The 19,953-nt window shown below is 38.1% G+C and overlaps 1 protein-coding gene across 2 annotated transcripts in view; it reads left to right on the forward strand.

The window, feature by feature from the left end:
* The window catches only part of ACTN2 (actinin alpha 2), a 67,336-nt gene that overhangs the window by 9,446 nt on the left and 37,937 nt on the right, over positions 1-19,953 (forward strand). For both annotated transcript variants that reach the window (XM_058019829.1, XM_058019828.1), the window contains exons 2-3: positions 13,297-13,411; positions 14,655-14,774. In XM_058019829.1, the coding sequence (XP_057875812.1) occupies positions 13,297-13,411; positions 14,655-14,774 (235 nt within the window). The remainder of the gene's footprint in view (positions 1-13,296; positions 13,412-14,654; positions 14,775-19,953) is intronic.

Consider the following 19,953-nt stretch of genomic DNA (forward strand, 5'->3'; position numbering starts at 1 on the left):
TCCCAGAATGGCTGGTGTTGAAAAGAGAGAAACCATAAACGAAGAATTGTTTATTTAATTGATAAAGCAGTTTGCTTATCACAAACTGTCTAAAACTGTTGTTTATGCCTTCTGCAATTACAGTCATCATTGTTTATTTACCCATCTATTCTTAGTGAAGTGCTTGAGAACTGGTTACTCAGTTAAATTTCTTATTCATATATAATCAAGTCATCCAAAGATCCCAAGTAAGGTTTTGCTATTTATTCTTAAAGAAAATGTAAGTAATTTAGGAACCTGAGCTTTAGCAACTCTGAAATTTGTCTGAATGTCTGCTGTCTTATAGGATATTTTAAATGTTTTAGAAAATAGTATTCTATAGATAATGCCTCATAAAATAATTAAAGCATAAACAAATTAACCCAGTATGTTTAAGTGGTATCTTTAACCACAGAATTAACAAAATTATTTAAAAATCAGTTTCTTAAACCAAGCATGAAATAAAAATTGAATTTGTTTTTAGTCATCAGTTACAATAGTAATATAATTCACATGGACAGATTATGTGCTTTGTGTATTTAGAAATACTGCATTGAGTAATGTGGCATATATGCCACAGAAGAGCCTTTTGTTGCATAATTGGGAATTAATGTACGAGATTTTCCTTTCTCTGTAAGAGTATCAACTGAAACCTTAGTTTAGATTACAAGTGAAACTAGATTTGGTTGTCTCCAAATGTGCAAAGACAACGTTTACTGTGTAAATGTTTTGGGATCTGACTATTGACATATTTTGCTAGCATTTATTGGTGTCAGAGACCTAAGGATGTGTGTTTTGGTAAGGGTAAAATTGAAAAAACTTTCAGTATCTGTCACAACCTGCTTTTATGATTATGGAAATGCTTTAAAAATGCTGCTAAATTGGATAGGAACATAGTTTTATCCCACTCTGACTGTATTGACAAATTTATAATGTATTTACTTACTCACCTGGCAATGTAGTGTATAATTACTGGATAAAGATAGCATGATGAAGAAAATCAACAGAGAAAGCAAAGGAAAGACATTTAGAAATCCAGTCAACTAAATCCTGCATTAGCCTACTTTAATTAATCCTTCTATTTCCAGAGAACATACCTTTAGTTCCTTCCATACTGTAATGTTCTTTCATCTCATCATAAATAGTATTTGGCCATTAAAATATGTATCTGCTGCAACAAAAGTGTTAGCCAGTGCTGTCTGTGATAGTTCATGAGCTCTTGGGAAACCAGGAGGAACACTGTAGGTACAGCTGGTGGAAGAAGGACCTAAGAATGGAAACAATAGGAGATCCTGTCTCTTTACTAAGAAGGTTCATTTGTCACTGACAGGGTAGTGACAGTGCATGTTCCTTGTTTAATACACTTGAGAGAAAGCCCCAGGCAGTGTGAGAGGCATTGACTTCCCCTTTGAAACACACCTGTGGATTTCTCCCTTGAAGATCCACCACAGGATCCTTTTAGGATTACCTGTACTTCATTTTCAACTCCCCACAAGAGTTGAAGGGAGAGACAAGTGAAACAGATTGTTCTTTTCTTCTGTAATAGTGAAGAAGTGGACAATTGGAAAAGAATATAGAGGGAGAGAGAAAACAGTAAAATGGTTTGTCTCAAATATTTTATCATTGCTGAAACAGTTCCCTTCATACTTGTTGGCTTTTTTAATGCAAATCTTTTCTCAAAGAGGCCTTATAGTTTGCTGATACTCTTGTGAAGCAGAAATACAGGAAAGGTGGTGCTTGAAAATGAACTTTGAGCCAAGTAGAAATGGGGGAATTTCTTTTGACTCTATGACATTTCAACTTTTTGTTGTATGTTTTGGTCCCATGACATATGAAATACCTTTTTCCTATGCTTTTTCTTTTTGATGGTTTTTCAATATTTAGATACCTTGTCTAACTAGCATTTCGAGTGAGGCTTCCCAAATGTCACTTTGCTCAAAAGTGATCCAGAAAGCACCAGAATGCAAATAGGTATCTGCTCCATTAACTGAGCATGCCTTTGAAAGTATCAGGAGTTGTCTTAATTTTGTTCACCCAAGATCTGTATCTAAAAGTCTTGTAGAGAGCAAGAGAGAGGGTGCATGGAAAAGAGATATTTGGGAGTGTGCATCAGTACTTTGGGGTTTCTGACAGAACCTACATATTTCATGCTCTCTGCTTGGGTCCCTGGTGCCCTGCCTGACTGGTTGAGGAGGGGTATTTGGACAGCACTTTATGAGATATGAATATATACCTCTGTATAAATGCAAAGATGCAGTCTTTATTGCATGGATGACTGTACATTTCTTTCTTGTGGCACTCAATTTTGTGCAGTGTAGTGGCAAATCTGTTTTAATGCCCTGACAACTGGGCAAGAACTAATTTATTTCCAGGCATGCACTGTGAGGTTCTGTGGCATAAAGTGATTGGGAATGCTGTGTAAGATGTTAGTAGCCATACTGCTGCAGGTTCTAATGTCAGGCTTGCTTGTTTATAGAGTGTACATGCAAGCTCTGCAAAGTGCTGTGTATCAGAGCAGAGAATATTTGGTTAGGGCACTCTAAAGTTAGCTTACCCTGTTAGAGGGAAATATTGTTGTGCCATGCAAATAGCTGGCAGTCCTCAGAGGTTCAGGCTGGATGCTGTGAACTCCCTGCTGTGCCGTGTAGGAGTGCCCTGGTTCTGTCAGAAAGGCACAGGTCCTTGTGGGGGATGCATCTCTATTTCTGCAGATTTCAGTAGGAGGCATTTTGAAGGGCAAAATTTGGCAGTGCTGCATGTAAAGAGAAAGTCTCCTGTGATTTGTTAATTGCTGAATTAATAAATGCTAGAAATAATATGGTAAATTTAAAGAGATCAGCATGTTTATAAACTTTTCCTTTGAGGGAAATACAAAATCAACATCTAAAAAGAAAAGATAAAAAAGCAATTGACCAAAAATGTATTATTTAAAACTTTCCATTTGTGTTGTTCCATTGGTTCCTTTTTTTGCTTTCTGTTTGGTTTTGTTTTTAAAACTTTACTGCCGTTTAAGAACTGTATTCTGAATATAGCTGATTCACAGATAATTTTTTCACCAATATTTGTTTTTTGAGGATTATGAAATACAATTTCTTTCACTTTCTACAGCATTTTATGTTTTCAAAATATACATGAGACTGTGAAATACACTCCCCTGTAAAGATTAACAGCCTGTCTCATCCTGCATTTAGAGGTTTCAGTCCATGGAATGTATTTATACTTCCTTCTCCTGTGGGGTAAAGGTTTTGGACATGTAAAGAGGTTTTATAACTTGAAGGAACTTGTACAGAAAGCTGTGGAAGAGCAAGAACTCAAACACTGAGTCATTACTCACAGTCTGTCTTTTCACTCTCATTGGAGAATACAATTTAATATGGGGGCTATTATAACTTGGAAATTTGTTAGTAATTTGAGGACTTTGTTTACTTCTTGGACTATACAATTATTTGCCATTCTCTAAAGCTAATCTTCCACATTGAGAATGTGCATTGAATTATGGCATATAATCCAAAATGCAGAGGTATTACTTCTGTTATGATGAGGTATTAACATACCTGTTGGTTTACATAAAAGGCAAAGAGAGCAGAGTCATCAGAAGACTGTTGTGCAACTCTAAATGATGTTATGCATATTGTTACTGAAGTAGAAGGGAAAATGAAGAGGTAACATCATTATAAACAGCAAGGGATTGCTCCCCATCACTCCTTCTGGCTACTGTGAATTATCCAGGGCTGACATAGTATAGCTGGTCTTGAGCATTTGGCCAAAGGATTCTCATAGACTATTGTTGTTGGGGACCATCTTTTTTCCAGGGATTCATGCATGTGATGTGAATGAACAAACTGTACTGCAAAAATAGTCATTCACATCCAAGAGAAAGCTGACTTGCACTGCTTAGCAAGGTGGTGACATTATTAATTAAAAGTCTCAGTATTGCAAACCCTTCCTAGTGGAATATTCTGATAACTCCCACACCCCAGCTCATGATGAAAGATAACCTTGTGCTGAAGATGGACTTTTAATTTATTGGTTGGGAATGTGTGGCTGATGGGAACCTTTCACTTTTAGGTCAGTGTTTTGAACCCAGGCCAGGTGAGTAAGTGACAAGGTTGCTAACACATGCAGACTGTTTGGTAATATCTATGAGGTGAGTTGTAGGCTCAATTTAGCTCTCAGAGGGACAGGTGTCCCCATCACTTAAACCACCAGAAATGGCAGCTTCACTGGAGGTGCCCAAAACAGACCTTATTAGTGAGAGGTAGGGACAGTGACTTTTCATCCTAGAGGTGAAAGCTAAAAAAATTCCTGTATGTGAAAATACTTTCTCAGATTGCATCTGTGGGGTTACTCACAGTCATTGCTATTCTTAACAGTTCCCTGAGCTACTTCTTTCTCCATGCTGGAGAGGCTGGCACATTCACTAAAGAGTTTACGGAGAGAAGAATAATGGCATGTAACTAGATTTACAGTAATAGGTAACTGGTTTATACTAAAAACCTCAACTTGGTTTTTAAATGCAGAATTAATGTTGGATGACAGTGTACAGATACTGAAGGTGTTGGTAGTTGTTATGTATTGTTTTCTGTCTGTTCAGAGTAGGTTCTTGTTTTGATTCATTTTTTCACAGTTCTCTATTTACAAGACATTTATAGTTTTGTCAACTTCTTCCTAATCTCTCCTGCTACTCTTTCTTTATCGGGCTTTTTTTCAGGATAGTGTTTGAGTATCCCAAAAACAATTATTAATTTCCCCACAAAATTGTGCTGTGGAATATGGAGGGTTTATTATCATCCTTGAATACAGAAGTGGGATGCTGAAAAGCACTCAGCTATGGCTAACATTTGCTCCTATTGTGAAAAGGATTATGGTCCCTTGTGAGGAATCATGGGTCATAATTTGCTCAGCATTTAAGACAGTAAAAATATTTTAAAAATTCTTGTCTTAAGTGCCTTAAAGGCTGTTGCAAAGCTGGGAAGAAAATGCAAGCATCAGGGTCTCTTCTCAAGGATGACAATACAGACCTCAGAAAAAGTGTGTACCCATAAAACAGATAATGGAATCCACTTTCATTTTTTTTTTAGTTTGTTTAGTTTCCCATAAACACTCCTCTCCCTATTGACTTTGACTCTCTGTCTAGCCTCTATTTATTCAGTTTTGTTTCATTATTGTTCTCTGTCTTCATCATCTTTTCTTTTTCTCTAATATCACTGACAAGTCTCCAATATTAGGTTTCTTTTTGCTAAGGGAAATTAGAGGGTCATATGAAAATAGAGGATGGACATGGGGATCACCACTTAAAGAATACTCTGACAGAAACAAAATTTACAGCTACCTTTTGCTTGTCAAGTGCTTGGATTCCTACAAGGGAGTTGCTTTCTGCTGAGTGACTTCTTTTTTTGTAGTCTTTGGATCACTTATCTGGCAGGACACAGTCTGGCAGGAAAAACTGTCTTCTTGATATTCTCCCTTTTCACAGCTGCAGTGTAGATGTCTGTTAGGATATAAATCTTCCATGAAGATCATAGAAAGTACGATTGGGAGAATCGAGACTTCTTGCTTATCTGAATCTGGCTTTCTTCAAGTTATTTCACTGATTTGTTAAGATGGGTTTGAATTGTAGCTCTGACATGAAATATGCATGGTTTTGTTGTCTTACTCAAATGTGATAAGCATGCAGCCTGTTCTGTTGTCCATATGAGTAAGTAAAGGGCTGTATAGGAAATTCTTCAGGGCAGATTCTTACAGAAGTCTGTTTAATAAGCCCTTCCACTTAGACTGGGCCACTACTCACCATTAGTAGGAATAAACACACTTTTTTTTTTCCACTATGGTTTTGTGTTTAGTTTTCCCATTTGATAAATAGTTGCCTGCTATTGCAACTGATTTAGGTACAAGAAATAAAAGAGATCTGCTTCTGTAGAGTCTGGGTGGAGGTGCTTTAAAATACTTTGGCTTAACCAGTGCAACTAGGACTAATGGCTAGAGTCTAGATAAAGTCGTGAGCAGAGGATGTGTGTATACATAAATGCAGGCTTAGAACTGTAGTACAATGTTAGTTTTGCTTGCTTGTCCTTGGAAGTTTAATTTAATATAAATTTGATTTAGCAGAAGCTGATGCTTAATTACCTAGTTTTCCACTTTCATGTAAACAAAATATGCCAGACCTTTTGTAGGACTGTGTTTCTCAGTTTTTTATTCAAATTGCCACATGTAAATTTTTCATAAACCATTCTGGTCTGCTTAGATGATAGGAGTGTGTTAAAAAATATTCAGAATTCAGAGAACACATCAGAAGCAGGCAGGAGTGGGGTTTTTTTCCCCCCTGTCAGTTACTTTGTCTTTCTAATTCCTTCACCTTAACAAATTGGGTAGCTTGCAATTGTTGTAAAGATAAGAATGAGTAAAAAATCTTACTATTTTTATAATGCAAGATAAAACCATACCCATGCTTTTAATAAAGGTTTTCATAGGATCTCTACATCTTTTATTTCTGTGTTATTTTTCTGAGTAAGCATCTCTTACATGTATGATGCTTGAAATTCCAAAAATTAAAAGTAGATTTAGACGAGCATTTTCCTATGGATCCTAGGTACCTTTTAGCTTCAAAAGCAATTTTTAATATTGCATATGTTCTCACTTCTGAAATATAATTTTCTTTGTTTGAAAATACATTTTGAATAGGCAGAATAATTTTAAATTGAAAAAAATACTGCAACAGTCAACCCTATGGTACTGCATGTATTTTGAGAAGTCACATAGTTGGATTTTACAGATGCTTTCTCAAATATTTCTTAATGAGTGTCATCAATAGTATTGAAAAAGGAAGGGGCTTCCTTCAGAGAATAGAGCTCTTGGAGCATTATATTGATGGTCCATCAAAGCTCTGAGTTATCTGAACACTTGCCTAAATTTTCACATTTATGCCTGAGGCTTCTCTTTTGCATGTAAAGGTGGGCTTATGTGCCTAAAGCTTCTCTGCCTTTTCCAGCTATCTCAGGTGATCCAATAAAGATATCTGCTTGCTCCTAATAAACTTGGCAGTATTTTAATTGTTTTTCCCTCTTCAAAGACCTTGTGAAACCTCTCAGCTTCCTTCCTTTCCTTCCTGTTCTTTCCTTAAGAGAAAAGGGCTGAGGTGAGGATAGTGCAGGCAGTGATCCATACTAAATTCTCCATGCAACTTGCTACCACCTGAGGTTTTTTTTTCCAGTTTAGACCATTGGGAAAACAAACATTTTCTCTGTTGTCTCCTCTGAAAGAAAGAACTAATATCACTCACTTTGTAACAAAAGGCTTAATAATCTTGACATTGTTCAGGGTTCAACCTTGCCAAATTATTCTTCAAGGGCTATTTACATGCTCTGGGTGTTTTTTGGTAATAGTGATCACTGTAAAACAGACGTGCAGCCATTCAGTACTGGAGGGAGTTGCATGTTTTACAGGAAACCCGAGACTCACATGGGATTAGGCCACCTGCTTTGCAAGGACTGAGGGCTCCCCAGGCTCTTCCATGCAAGCAAAATGCAGAGTGCCAATAAGACGTGTCCAAAGTCCTGTGTGATGAATGCATCCCTTTGGTGACTTCTGTGAGTGATAAAACTAAGGGACTGGAAGGAAGTTCCCTGAGTTAGTAGAGCAGATCTGCTGACAGTGCAGAATGTGCCAGCAGATCATATCTGACACCATCTGTTCAGCTATATGGGTGGATGTGCTGGAGCAGGAAGGGCTTACCCCAGCTTTGGATTTGGGGTACTTGTGTTGGAGCTTCTGTTCACTTCCATTGTGAGATGGTTCTGTGCTTATCCTTTCTGGCATTCCCAGGACTTTGGCTTTGACATAGTGCCTTTGATTTAAGGGTTTCCTTTTAATACCTATCTTAACCTTCATGCCATCCTTCACAATATTTCCCCTCTGCTTCACTTGAGTTGTTGCTATGCTCTGGTACATTTGGTGTTAAAATCCCACGTTATTCCTGATGTTCTCATGTGATTCAGTTGTACTGGTGAAGCACCTCTGCTGTTATTCTAGTTATTTCACTAACATATGTCAATGTATTTAGGTTTCCACTGCAAGGGAAAAGCAGAGCAAGGAAACATTTAATACTAATTAAATCCAACAGCTAAAATAGAAGATTTTATTTATTTTCAATTCATAAAAATATACTCATGCATGTATACAAGTATAGCTGCTCTAGATGCTCTAGGAACAGCTGAAGATACCATGTGTAGTTATTGGTTTACATCAAATTAGTTTATAAGTGCTGTTTTAAAAATTTTCTGCTGCATTTCTCATTCCAGCCTCTTGGGAACAGAATAAACAGTCAAGAGAATGAGGGCCAACACAGACTGTATCCTAAGTCCAGAGAAAACCCCTGATTCTGCAGCCATCAGAACATGCTGTGGAGACAGGAGCTAGGATATCATGTTGCAAGTTCAACTTATATTTTAAAACATGGATAACAGTCAGATGGGAAATTCTTCAAGGGGAAACCTCAGTCTGGCCTACTGGGAATGTTCTGGCAGAGCTCCTTCTGTAACACCCTTGTCATGCACTCAGAGCCCAGTAATGTTCTGTATAATTGCAGAGTGAATCACTGCATCCTATTTAGCCTAGAAGTAATGAAGACCCTCAGCCAACACAAAGAGAGAGGAAAAGCCCTTTAGAAGAAGGGCTGTAAAGCAGTTTAAAGAAACAGCTCTATGAGACTGAAATAATTCAGGATAATATATATGTAAACAAATGTGTTGAATGTTTGTATTTGAAGTTAATTTTACTCAGGTGAGTTCTCCTGCTCTAGTTATTAGAATTTAAGGTCCACTAAAAACAAATTGTGCTTCTGTTTTCCTTAGAAAACAGAAAATATTAAATTTCCAATTCAAGTAAAACCAAATTATTCCTTTGAGCAAGTAGCCTTTCTTAGGCTACTGATAGGGGTACAGACAAACAGACACACAGCTTTTGAAATAAATATTAATTTTGAACACTTATAAATACTACAGCAGACAGAAAATGATTTGAGTTGGAGTGAGTGAAAGGCAGAGTTAGCCATGATATGAGATATATGTACTAAATAGGATACAGGTGCCAGTGCTTCATTAGGCTGGATGCACTTCTGAATTTCAATGATGAGGGCAAGTGTATCCCCTGTGCACACAAGTTCTGCTGCTGCTTTAGCAATATTCATTATGGACTCGCCGTCGGTGCCAAACTAGAAATTTACTTCACATCTGCAGGAGGTGGAACAATTGTCTTGACTCACCAGTATTGGAGGATGTGGTGACTGTTGCTTTCTCAGTTGTCTTTATCCAAATTATTACATGCATGTGTGAAACTTGTTATCATAGCATCTTGTTTTCTGGCTTTGAGCCACTATCGAAAGCAAATTATCATTATACTCACATAAAAAGGACATGTGGGCATTCCCAGAGCTGTAGGACAACTCATATCTCAAAGGCACCATTTTCCCCTGCAAAGTGTCTTATTCATTGTGTCTGTGTAAAAAAATGTACAAATTGGGCATACCCTATTCTTTTTTTGGCATTAATTATTGATTGATAGTTAGTTAGGGGATAAATCCTTTTGCTGCCCCTTTTGCTGCTGCCCCTTTTGCTGCAATTTTATTTGTCAGAGAATTGTGAAATTAAGTGGCCCGAGTAAATTACCAGGTAAGGGTTTTTCTCCCATAGGTAGACACTTTGCCATCACAGATCTGTGAATTGTGGAGAATATGCTATTGGCAGTCTTCACAAGCAGGCTAAGTGGGCATAGAACATAAACTGCATTCTCTTTCCTGGAGTTACTGTTTCCAAAATAGACCTGTGACAGCAGTAGACGATTAATGGTGCATTAAGAGAACATTCACCTGTGGGACTGAAAGTTCTTTAGCTTCCTTCCCTGCATCCTCTTTTCTAGGGTCTCTCCTCTCAGAACGTTAGCAAACTTTCTTTTGTAATAACAAACTTGGAAAGGAGAAAAGTTTATCTATTTATTTTTTCAATTTGTTGAGCCATGGAGAGTAAATAAATCCTAAAAAGAAATGTGTAGTTTTGTAGACATTTATTTGTGTTCTTCCTGGTATTCAGCTTGGTGCCTTAAGTCCTGCTTTGTTTCTCTGGGCAATCTGATACTCTGAAATGTTCTGTACAGCTCAGCAGAAAAAGGAATTTGCTTTGTCTAAGTCATTTAATAGCTTTTAAATCCCAATGGATTACAAATTTCCAGGGTACTATATGCTGGCTGTATCTTGATCTCCAGGACTTGAACGTGCTTTGAATTGTTGCTCAATAACTATGAATAGAATTGTTAGTTAAAGCCAAAGCAGTGAGAACAAGTGGTATCACAGGGATGAGGGTTAAATAAAATGTGGATTGAGGAAACTGTTGAAATCTGCAAGCTAAATTGTGCAGTAGCCTTCATGCAGTCATTAATGAATTGCATCACTGAAACACTTCCCTAAGAATCATCTCTATAACCATGTTTAGGCCAGGGAGAAACAAGCTAGTTTGGAAGGCACCAGGCTTCAGAAGCCACACACCAGGAGTCTGCTGTGAAGTGCAGCGGCGTTTCCATGAGGCACAGGACAACTGTTGGAAGGGGACAGACAGCACCAAGGCATGGCTGGGGGCACTGGAAAAACAGAAAACTGAGAAACTGTAGTTTAAATAAAAGATGTAACTCTCTTATTCTAGATATAGAAGGTAATCAAAACTATTTGGATACAGATGGTCTAAATAAAGACTCCAATCACAGCAGAGTGCTTCAGCAGAACTTCTTATCTCATTGATGGAGGCCTTGTGGTAATTCCAAATTTATCCTTCAAAAGGCTACAAATGCAATACAACTGGAAAGAATCTTAAATAACCTACAAATATAGAAAAGCAGATAATAAAAACCACTCTGTCATCAAACTATTTCTTGAAAACAGTTTGTCTCAGCAGTAGCAGCATCTTTTCCTTGTCTATATCACAGCAACATAGGCTGATTATTGTCTGCATAGAAAGAATGACACTAGCAAACCATTTGTCTCTCAGGAAATTCAGTGCCATAAAAATATCAATTTTCAAGTGAAATTATTTAAATTATTTGAAAACTTTGTGATCTCTGCTTAAAACTTATGTTTTTTATCTATCAGTGCAGCATCAAGTAAGTTAATTTGTATATATATATGTATGTATATGAGCTAAGAAGTGCCAAGGTCCTTTTCTTCTTAAGAAACCGAGAAGTAACCTTCTTCACAGTAGGCATCAGGTTAGTATTTAAGACTTCTCAACCAGTGAGGTTGTTGCCATTAAACTCATAATTAAATGAAAAATGAGGAAAACTCATTTACTTGAGTGATACAAGGTGAACATTTACCATAAATATCTAAAAGAAGCGATGGAAATGGCTGAGGTTTTTCTCCAACTTCCTCTCCGAGTTTATTATGGTGTGCTTGGAACAGTTCTACAAACTGCAATAGCATCTGCAAATAAGCACATGTCCATCACTTAAGCCTAATTCATGAAATGCTAATTTATTTAAAGGTTCAGATTTCTAATATTTATTGCCAAATTGCCATACAAGGTTCATGTGCATTTACCCTCGAGTGCTTTTTTTTTTCTGTATTTCCATAGTATTATTCCTTCCAGGAAGCTCATAATAATTTTTAATGTTTGTAAATGACTTAATGTGGTGCTAAGCCTTTTGAGATACATACCACCAAAACAAGATACTGCTTGAGGCAGAAAAATTAGTCTTGTAAACTGGATCCTAACCCTATAATGATCCAAATGAAATGCCATCCTAACACTCCATCATGTCATGCCCCGATGGTGGAGGTGCCTACAATCTGTGCTGTGAGGATTGAGATGCTCTGGTTTCAGGTCTCTCATGAGCTCAGTAAAGCTGTTTACCTTAAAATGAGGAGTGTTCTGCCTTCCTGAATGGGAGCAAACATCCCTTTATTAAAATGTGTTTGCAGATATGCTTCAGCTGCAACCTTACTTATCCCTATGTGCACACAGAACAACTCACATTCCTACCTACAATTCATCCTCTGCACATCAACATGGACCTCTGCCCAGAAACACTTCCAATGTTTCTTCTCTCTCCTCTTTTTTCTGGGTACCTAGAGTTAGGGGCTTCACTGCACAGCTCTGCCATATCCATAACACTTCTTGCTTCCTTTTGATTCAATACGAGAAGATGACAAAAGGAAGTTGTTCCTTGTCAGTGTAGGAGCACTGAGAAAAGAGCCCAGTAAGCTGCCCATCAATTCTTCACAGAAACTGAGTCAAGCCCAACAATAGTCACAATGTTATTCTTTAACAAAAAGTTGCTTTTTTAAGATTGGACCACTTGGCGAAGTTCAGTCCATGTTTTATTAAGGTGTCAAATCTGTCTGGAATTTGTAGAATTCAGTTCCAGGGGAGATCTTTGTCTTAATCTACTGGCCTTCCTTATTCTGTTTCTGAGAGATCAGAAATTAAATAATCCAAAGAAAACAGTCAAGAATAAAGAAGGCTAAAGGGAATTTCTTATTTACAACTGGGATATATCTTGTTTCTTTTAAAAACATTTAATTCAAATAATTAAAACCTGCAAATTTGATGTAGCAAAAGAAGGGGAATTCCAAATATCTGATAATTTTAAGAAGCTGAAGTCTAATTTACTAAAAATGTTTAGTAACAGTGACTTTGTTATGTAGATAAATACCTGCTAAAATACCTAGTAAATACAAACTTGCTTTATGTATCTTAACAGACGCTGAAAAGCAAGGGCCATTTGTCGGAAGGCTGAGAGAAGTAATGGATATTTAAAACCAGACTAATTTAACTACTAAGTTTTATAGTAGCCCATGTTTTGACTTCTTTCATACAAAAAGTAACATGTACATGACCTCTGCCATGGAATTAGTTCTGCTTTTCACCTCTGCAAGTAAAAGCAGACTTGGTTACTTGCTATGGACACAAAAATATCCATGGTCGCTTTTGTGGTAATTTTTTCCCTGCAAACTTAAGTATCTGCATTTCTGTCCAAGTTTTGCCTTTATGTGTAGAACTTCTGTCTGAAGATGCATCTGCAAGCAGAATCTAGCACAAAATTGTTTCTATTCAAGAAATTCTTTGCATCTTCATGAACATCTGGGGTAAGAATTTTGTACTTGGCAACATGTATAGAGTGAATGGGAGCTGGACATCCAAATTTCAGATACAGTATTTACTCAGATGGCTTAGCAGTTGTTTGAAAATAAGTACTGATAAGTTGTTGATAAGTATTTTTTTTTAATTGCTATTACAGACGTTTACAGCCTGGTGCAATTCCCACCTCAGGAAAGCTGGCACACAGATTGAGAACATTGAAGAGGACTTCAGAAATGGCCTCAAACTGATGCTCCTCTTGGAAGTTATCTCAGGTTAGCTAAAATAAAGTGTTCTGTGTATTTACAGCACATGAACTGAAACACTCTTAAAGGAACAAAAATTGCTAACGATTCAAAACAGTGAACACAAACTCTAAGTAGACTGAAAAATGAGAAATTAAACACACCATAAAGCAAAAAGGAGGGGAAAACAAGCTCTGCTTTTTGCTTGTCTCCAGAATTTTCTGGTTTGTGCCTGTGTTCCAGGATGTCGCAATGTATCAGGGTATCATTGACATCACAGTGGTGCTGGACAAAGCAAAAACATTGAGGACCTTGTCTTAGCCCCTAACATTTAAAAAGCCTTTACACATAGGTTACAAATTCATTTTATTCTGCTTTTAGCATAAACATTTTGCTTTGCTTTTAATGACTTTATTGGTCATACCAATGCTTTCAAAAGTGAGGGCCTAAAGAACACCTAGATCAATATTTAGTCACAAAAGGTCTCATTTTTCAAAAGAGTGAAGCATCTAAGGACTTTTGCTCACTGATGTAAACTCACTATGCCCCTTTTGTTATGCATTATTCAGTGGAGCAGTCTTCAAGGTAAGATCAGAATCCCCTTAATGGGAATAGCTCAAGCAACAAATACACAAGACAGTTTAGATTTTTGCTGGAGATTTCAGTGTGGAAAGAAATTCTTCAAATGATCATTCCTCATGAAATGGAGAATCTCTTTTGAAATTATTACTCTTTGTGATCATTTGAAAAGATAAGTTTGTTCAAACACATTAGCCCTGAAATGAGCTCTCTGCTGTACTGGATGAGGTTGTTAAAAGCCATTCTTCTGGGTTAGATGTGCAAGGATGCTATGGCTGATCTGCTGGATAGAATCCAGCCTCTCTTTACAGTCTGGCAGATAAGGATGATGAGCTCTGAGAACATTCTGCCTTCTTAATATTCAACTACTGTAACAGACAGTAGCAATAAACCAGAAGTGGAGTAGGAAAAACTACACATATCTTCCAGATAGAATTTTTGTTTAGGACAAACAAAAATTTTACTCTGGTTTTACTGCTATATCAGAAAGATCAAAATCAGATGCTTCAACATTTGAATCTTCTTTTCAGCGTTTGATTCAAGCCTCTTTGGCATTTTTTCAGAAAAATACCCATTAAAATAATTGCTGAATTTTAGGTAGTGTTAGGGAACATCCACTCTTGATTTCTAATCACTTTTATGTCTGTAGGAAGGTGTATTTAAGAATAATCACATTAAATTTGTTGTTCTGCAGGGGAAAGGCTACCGAAACCAGACAGAGGGAAGATGCGCTTCCATAAAATTGCTAATGTCAACAAAGCTCTGGATTACATTGCCAGCAAAGGAGTGAAACTTGTGTCTATTGGTGCAGAAGGTATGTGACAGATCTTGACAGTGCATCTTACTTAGGTCACACTACAGAGCAGTCTGGTGGAGACCTTTGGCCACATAATGTTCTCTACATGTGGGTGCCTCAAACATCCCTTAATGCTGATTGCTGGGACTGTATCTGGGAAAGGACAAGAGGTGGAAGTTTTTGGACTCCTGGAGAGGGACAGGGGTATCAATCAACACTAAGCTTAGTTTGTCTCTAAGGTTAAATTGAATTGTCTGTGGTTCAGTAGGTGTTCAGATAATGGGGGTTTTTTTCTTACAGGACATTGTGGTTTTCCCACAGATAATTAAAAGTAAGGAACTTCTTTAGAAACCAGGTTGGATTCTGGGATGTGCCTTATACAGTCTGGCATCTTTAAGAGATATTATTCAGCCAAAACAAAGGCTGACATCACTGCTGAGTGGCTGGAACCTACTCTCACTTTATTATGAGATTTTCTGCAGCTGTGTTTCTAAAATTCAGATGTAGAGTTAAGGGAGTGATCAAAAGAAACTGGTAGCTGGGGAGAGATTGAACATATGAAGAAAGTGGAGTGGGATGCTATTTACAATAGTAATTGCTTTTTTATTGTTCTGCTGTTCAGGTAGCTAAGTACCAACATGTGGTTGGCTAGCTAGATTCTGATAGATGTAAACTGAGCTAAAGAAGACAGACTCTCACTATAAGTGAACCTATGCCTCCCTAGGAGATTCAATTAATTGTTTAAAAATTACAAAGGTTATGTAGAACTTGTTGCTCCATGAAGATATTTGCATACTGGTTTCCGTAGCCATTACCAAACCAAGAATGATGTGACTAGCATGATATTCAACTATTTTTGATTCCAAAGCCTCAAGGATGTGCTTTCTGTGCTTTTTTTTGATTGTAACCACATTATGATGATAATCACTCCTATATTCTACTGACATTTTTAGGCCTTTTTAGATTGATTTATGAGCCTCTTCTTCCTGTTTCCAGATTCCTACTGGCTTATATGCATCCTTATTCTGGCTTCCAAGCCTTAATCCCTGGGAGCTTACTGTAATTATGGATGGAACAGGAGATTCATTATGTGGGATAAGGGTATCTGTAGAAATAATGGAGAGATCATTGGTTTTACTATGGTTCATTGGTTCATTCATTGGTTTTACTATGGTTTCACCTAGCCCATTTGTTTCCTCAAGTGTTGTTCACCAAATGTGTTTGGTTTCTAGATCTAGAACTCAAAAATCCCAAGAAATGTGCTTCATGGGCAGAGAGTTTGTTTGAATCCACACTTTATTTGAGACTGAAGTGGGTGGGTCACCTGAGTCCAAATTCATACCATCTGTCTTTAGGCACATAATAGAGACCTTTTTTGGGGAATATATCATTAGTGGGGAGAAATGGGCAATTCCCACAAGCACTTCAGATCTCAGAAGAGCTCTACTGCATTTCAGAGGTTCCTGGCTCCTTCCATCACTTGCACAGACTGCTGGGGCACCTGTGCCCTTTGCTCAATTAAATGAAGTGGGATGGAAAAATATGCTTCTACCTTAAACCTTTGCAGTAAGGCTGTTCTGAGAGTGACATGGCATTGAATGGACAGCAGAGGGTAGTGAAGAGACAATTTATGTGTGGAAATGAAAATTAAGAATACAGATGCATGTTTGATAGCGGTTGAAGAAATGCTGAGCTTACAGGGCATGGAGCAAGTGAAAAGTAGTTTCTGTCATCTTGGGCAGGAGACTCTGAGGCTTCCTAACCAAAACCAGAGTGTAGCAAAAGGAATATCTTGTGGGACAGAATGGTTGTTTTTGCTGATCAGTGTTTGCACAAGGCTGGAGTATTTAAACTAAGATACATCAGCTCATATCTGCTCCTGAAAGGAGCCAGCCAGCCCTCTGCACTCCCATCTCTCTTATTTTGCCCTGCTTATTGCTGGTCACTACTGCCAGGGTACTCAAGCTGGGGAACAGCTCCTGAGCACTTTCTGAAGGGAAAGCATCTGGCATAGCTCAGATCAGACATTGAAAACATTTAAACTCGCCCTGCTGTTCTCCTTAGCAGCAACTGCCATGGGTTCAAATGCTCTGTGATTCAGGTGCTCTGTGATAATTCCCTTTGGAAGGTGGCAGCAAAAACGGCAGTAACCTCTTCCAGCTTTTCAGGCAGTTGCTGCAAGATGACTGTCCATGCATCCAGTATTTATTCCTGCATGTAACAGCAGGCCATACCTAGTAACCCAAGAGATTAAGGTGATGGTTTTAGCTATTCCCTGTTTCTGGAATTCTCAATCTGTAAAATGGATGTATTGAAAGCAAAATCAAATTAATTGTCATTAAAAATCCCCAAAATTCTTTGATGGAAACATGGGAGAAAAATTCTCAGCCACTGTGATAGCCTAGGAGCAGAGAGGAACCTGTCATGGTAAGGCATGACACTATGTTGAGTGTGGCCTGATGCCCACATTAGATGACATCCATGTGGGCAGGAGCAGATGGATTCACGTGCCTTCCCTCCCACTCTAAGGAGGCTGAGCACAAGGCAAGCTCTGGCACAGACATGCTTAGTGCCCTGTTAAGTTTACTGCATCCCCTCTCTAAATTTGTTACCTAAAGCACAGCATTGTGCTGATGCAGCAAAGCAGTATCACATCTGACTGGGTATGGTTTCACATTGTGGGACCTCTGGCACCAGGGGGTGTTTAACGAGTCCCTGTGCCCCCTGGAACTGCATTCCTGCTCCCACACTTCACAGCCCTGCCCTCTCACTTGGGCTGACAACTGTTGCTGTAGCTCTGCTGGAGACTGGATCAGCAATCTGATCTGTTTTTAAAACACACTTCACTTCTTTTTTTCCTTTTGTTGCATTTTTCAGCGTTGTTGACCAGGCGGTCATTAATAGTAGGTTGGAGTGAATGCCAGAAAGGAGGAGAGCACAGTCTCCTTAAGTTTGTTTCCTTATCAAAGTCTACAATCCCTTAACTCTCTGCCCCTGTGGGTGAGCATGGGGCTCGTGGGCTTGCCCTCACCCATCTGTTTGGGCATTCTCTGAGTTACATGGATGCTTGGAATACTTTTTAATTCCCAAAGCATTAAAGTTTTGTATCTATATCTGCTGAGGATCATGTTCCATTATCTGACAGACTGAATGGTGAAGAGCACGTAGGCCCAAGGGGAACAACTGGCATTTAAAATGGGGCCTCAAAACAGTGATTCCTGTGGGACATCAGTACAAAAATAAAATTAGTATTTTTAAGGGTCCAGGAATATTCTTTGAAATCATCATTATTGTTCTGAGCCTGACTTCTCTTGGCTGTCTGTGGAGTGGAGAGAGCTGATCCCTTTTAATTGTGATGCTGAACAGGAGCCAAATTTATTTACTCTGATCTGTTGTGTCAAAGAATATCTCTCTCCACTGGTCATGAAATGAGACTACAGATTCAAGAAGCTAAAATTAAAAACTGTGAAAGTAGTCCTTATGAACCATTTGAAGTCCAGGACTTAGAAATTTTTTCTTAAGTTTTAAAAAAGTGCGGTAACTCCATTTGGAAGGCACTTGCATCCTGAATGAAATCAACTAGATATGGAGAACCCCAAAAGACAAGTATCCTGTTAATAGTATTAGGAAATACTTCTGTACTGCTTTTCTGGGAAATGGGAAAAATATTAAAGACCAAGTGATGTGTGCATCTGCTACAAGAAGGTTAGAATAAAAAAATAAATTAATACAAACAACCAAAGCAGAATAAAAAAAATGGGACTAAAGCCTTTGAGAAATTGCTTTGCTTTACTTTTTCACTAGACAGTTTTTATTGTTTCTGCTTCATTTACTCTTTTTTTCTGCCCTTATCCCCAGAAAGCTGTAGCTTTGTGTATGTGAGGGGTAGGAGCTATATTCCAGCCAGAGCCAACAGGCAGTGTGAAAAAATTAATGAAGTCTTCTTTTGACCTCTAGAGGAAAATTATAGGAATGAATCAATGCCTTTTTGTCACTGATACTTTTCAATATTTTATCGACTTTGTTTTTCTTCCTTGTCTTGTATAGGAGTCTTTTTTGTTTCGTGCAAGCAGTTTTGTGAGAAACCAAAGCTGGAAAATCACTTGAAAATCCTCCCGAGGCTCAACACAGAAAATTCCCTCTCTTGCTCTTTCATTCTGTATGTGTGTACATACAGATATGTAAATCTAAACAACGATGTGGTGATTATGCAAATCTATTAAATGATTGCCTGAGAATCAACAATGCCTTCTGAGTATTTAAATACATTTATTTTCCATTTGAAAATTTTGTCTTTACTCTATATACATATCAGACAGCTGATCAAAATTGTGAGTGAATTGACTTCACTCAGGAGGAGGGAAGAAAGAGAAGTAGCTACCTGCTCTAATTGCCAATTGGTCTTTTTTTTTGTCTGGAAGGGTTTTGTTTTAAGATTTGAGGTCTTCCAGGGCCAATAAGGCAGGATGCATGGAAGGCAGGCAGCATAGTGTAAGAAATCTGGAAAACTAGTGCAGGATCTAAAAGGGAAAGTGACAAATTAGCCATTTATATATAACTTGAATTATCACACTAACAAAATAAGTATAGGGTAATGATGGGTTACATATTTCCTATCACATTTGTTAATTCCATAGGTTCAAATGACAGCTTGTGTCACATCCTACTGCAATTTGCCATGTATCTCTAGTCTCAGAGACAGCAGCTGCTCTTGCTCTGTAAAAGTTGCCCCTGCATTCAGGCAATTTTAAGTAGCAGAGTGACTGCATTTTCTGCTGGCACCTCTATTGGAATTTGATGTTAAATTGAGGAAATTCCTCCTGCTGCAAGTTCCTCCTGCTCCTTGCCCAGAACACCAGTGGGCCCCAGGCAGGCACAGCTGCTTACTTTTTGAGAAAGGCTGGAGGTAACTTTTAAGTAGGGGAGCAGCTGGTGCCTTCCCTGCTCCACTGCTCCTTTGGGGTGAGGTGACTGGAAAGTCAATCTGCAGTGCCATCTCCTCCCTTCTCAATGCTGCACCCTCCTTATAGTCTCACCATGCTTTTCTGAGTCTCTTGACTCACTTTTGAGAATGATTTAACATTACCAGCACACTGAAGTGATCTAGCAGTACATTTTGGTGTTGAGAAATTTCAGCGGTATCACTTAATTACAACGCGGGAGCATTGGATTCTGACCTGGCTTGTGGCAGAGATTC

Source organism: Melospiza georgiana, chromosome 3 (assembly GCF_028018845.1).
Source record: "Melospiza georgiana isolate bMelGeo1 chromosome 3, bMelGeo1.pri, whole genome shotgun sequence".
NCBI classification, from domain to species: domain Eukaryota; kingdom Metazoa; phylum Chordata; class Aves; order Passeriformes; family Passerellidae; genus Melospiza; species Melospiza georgiana.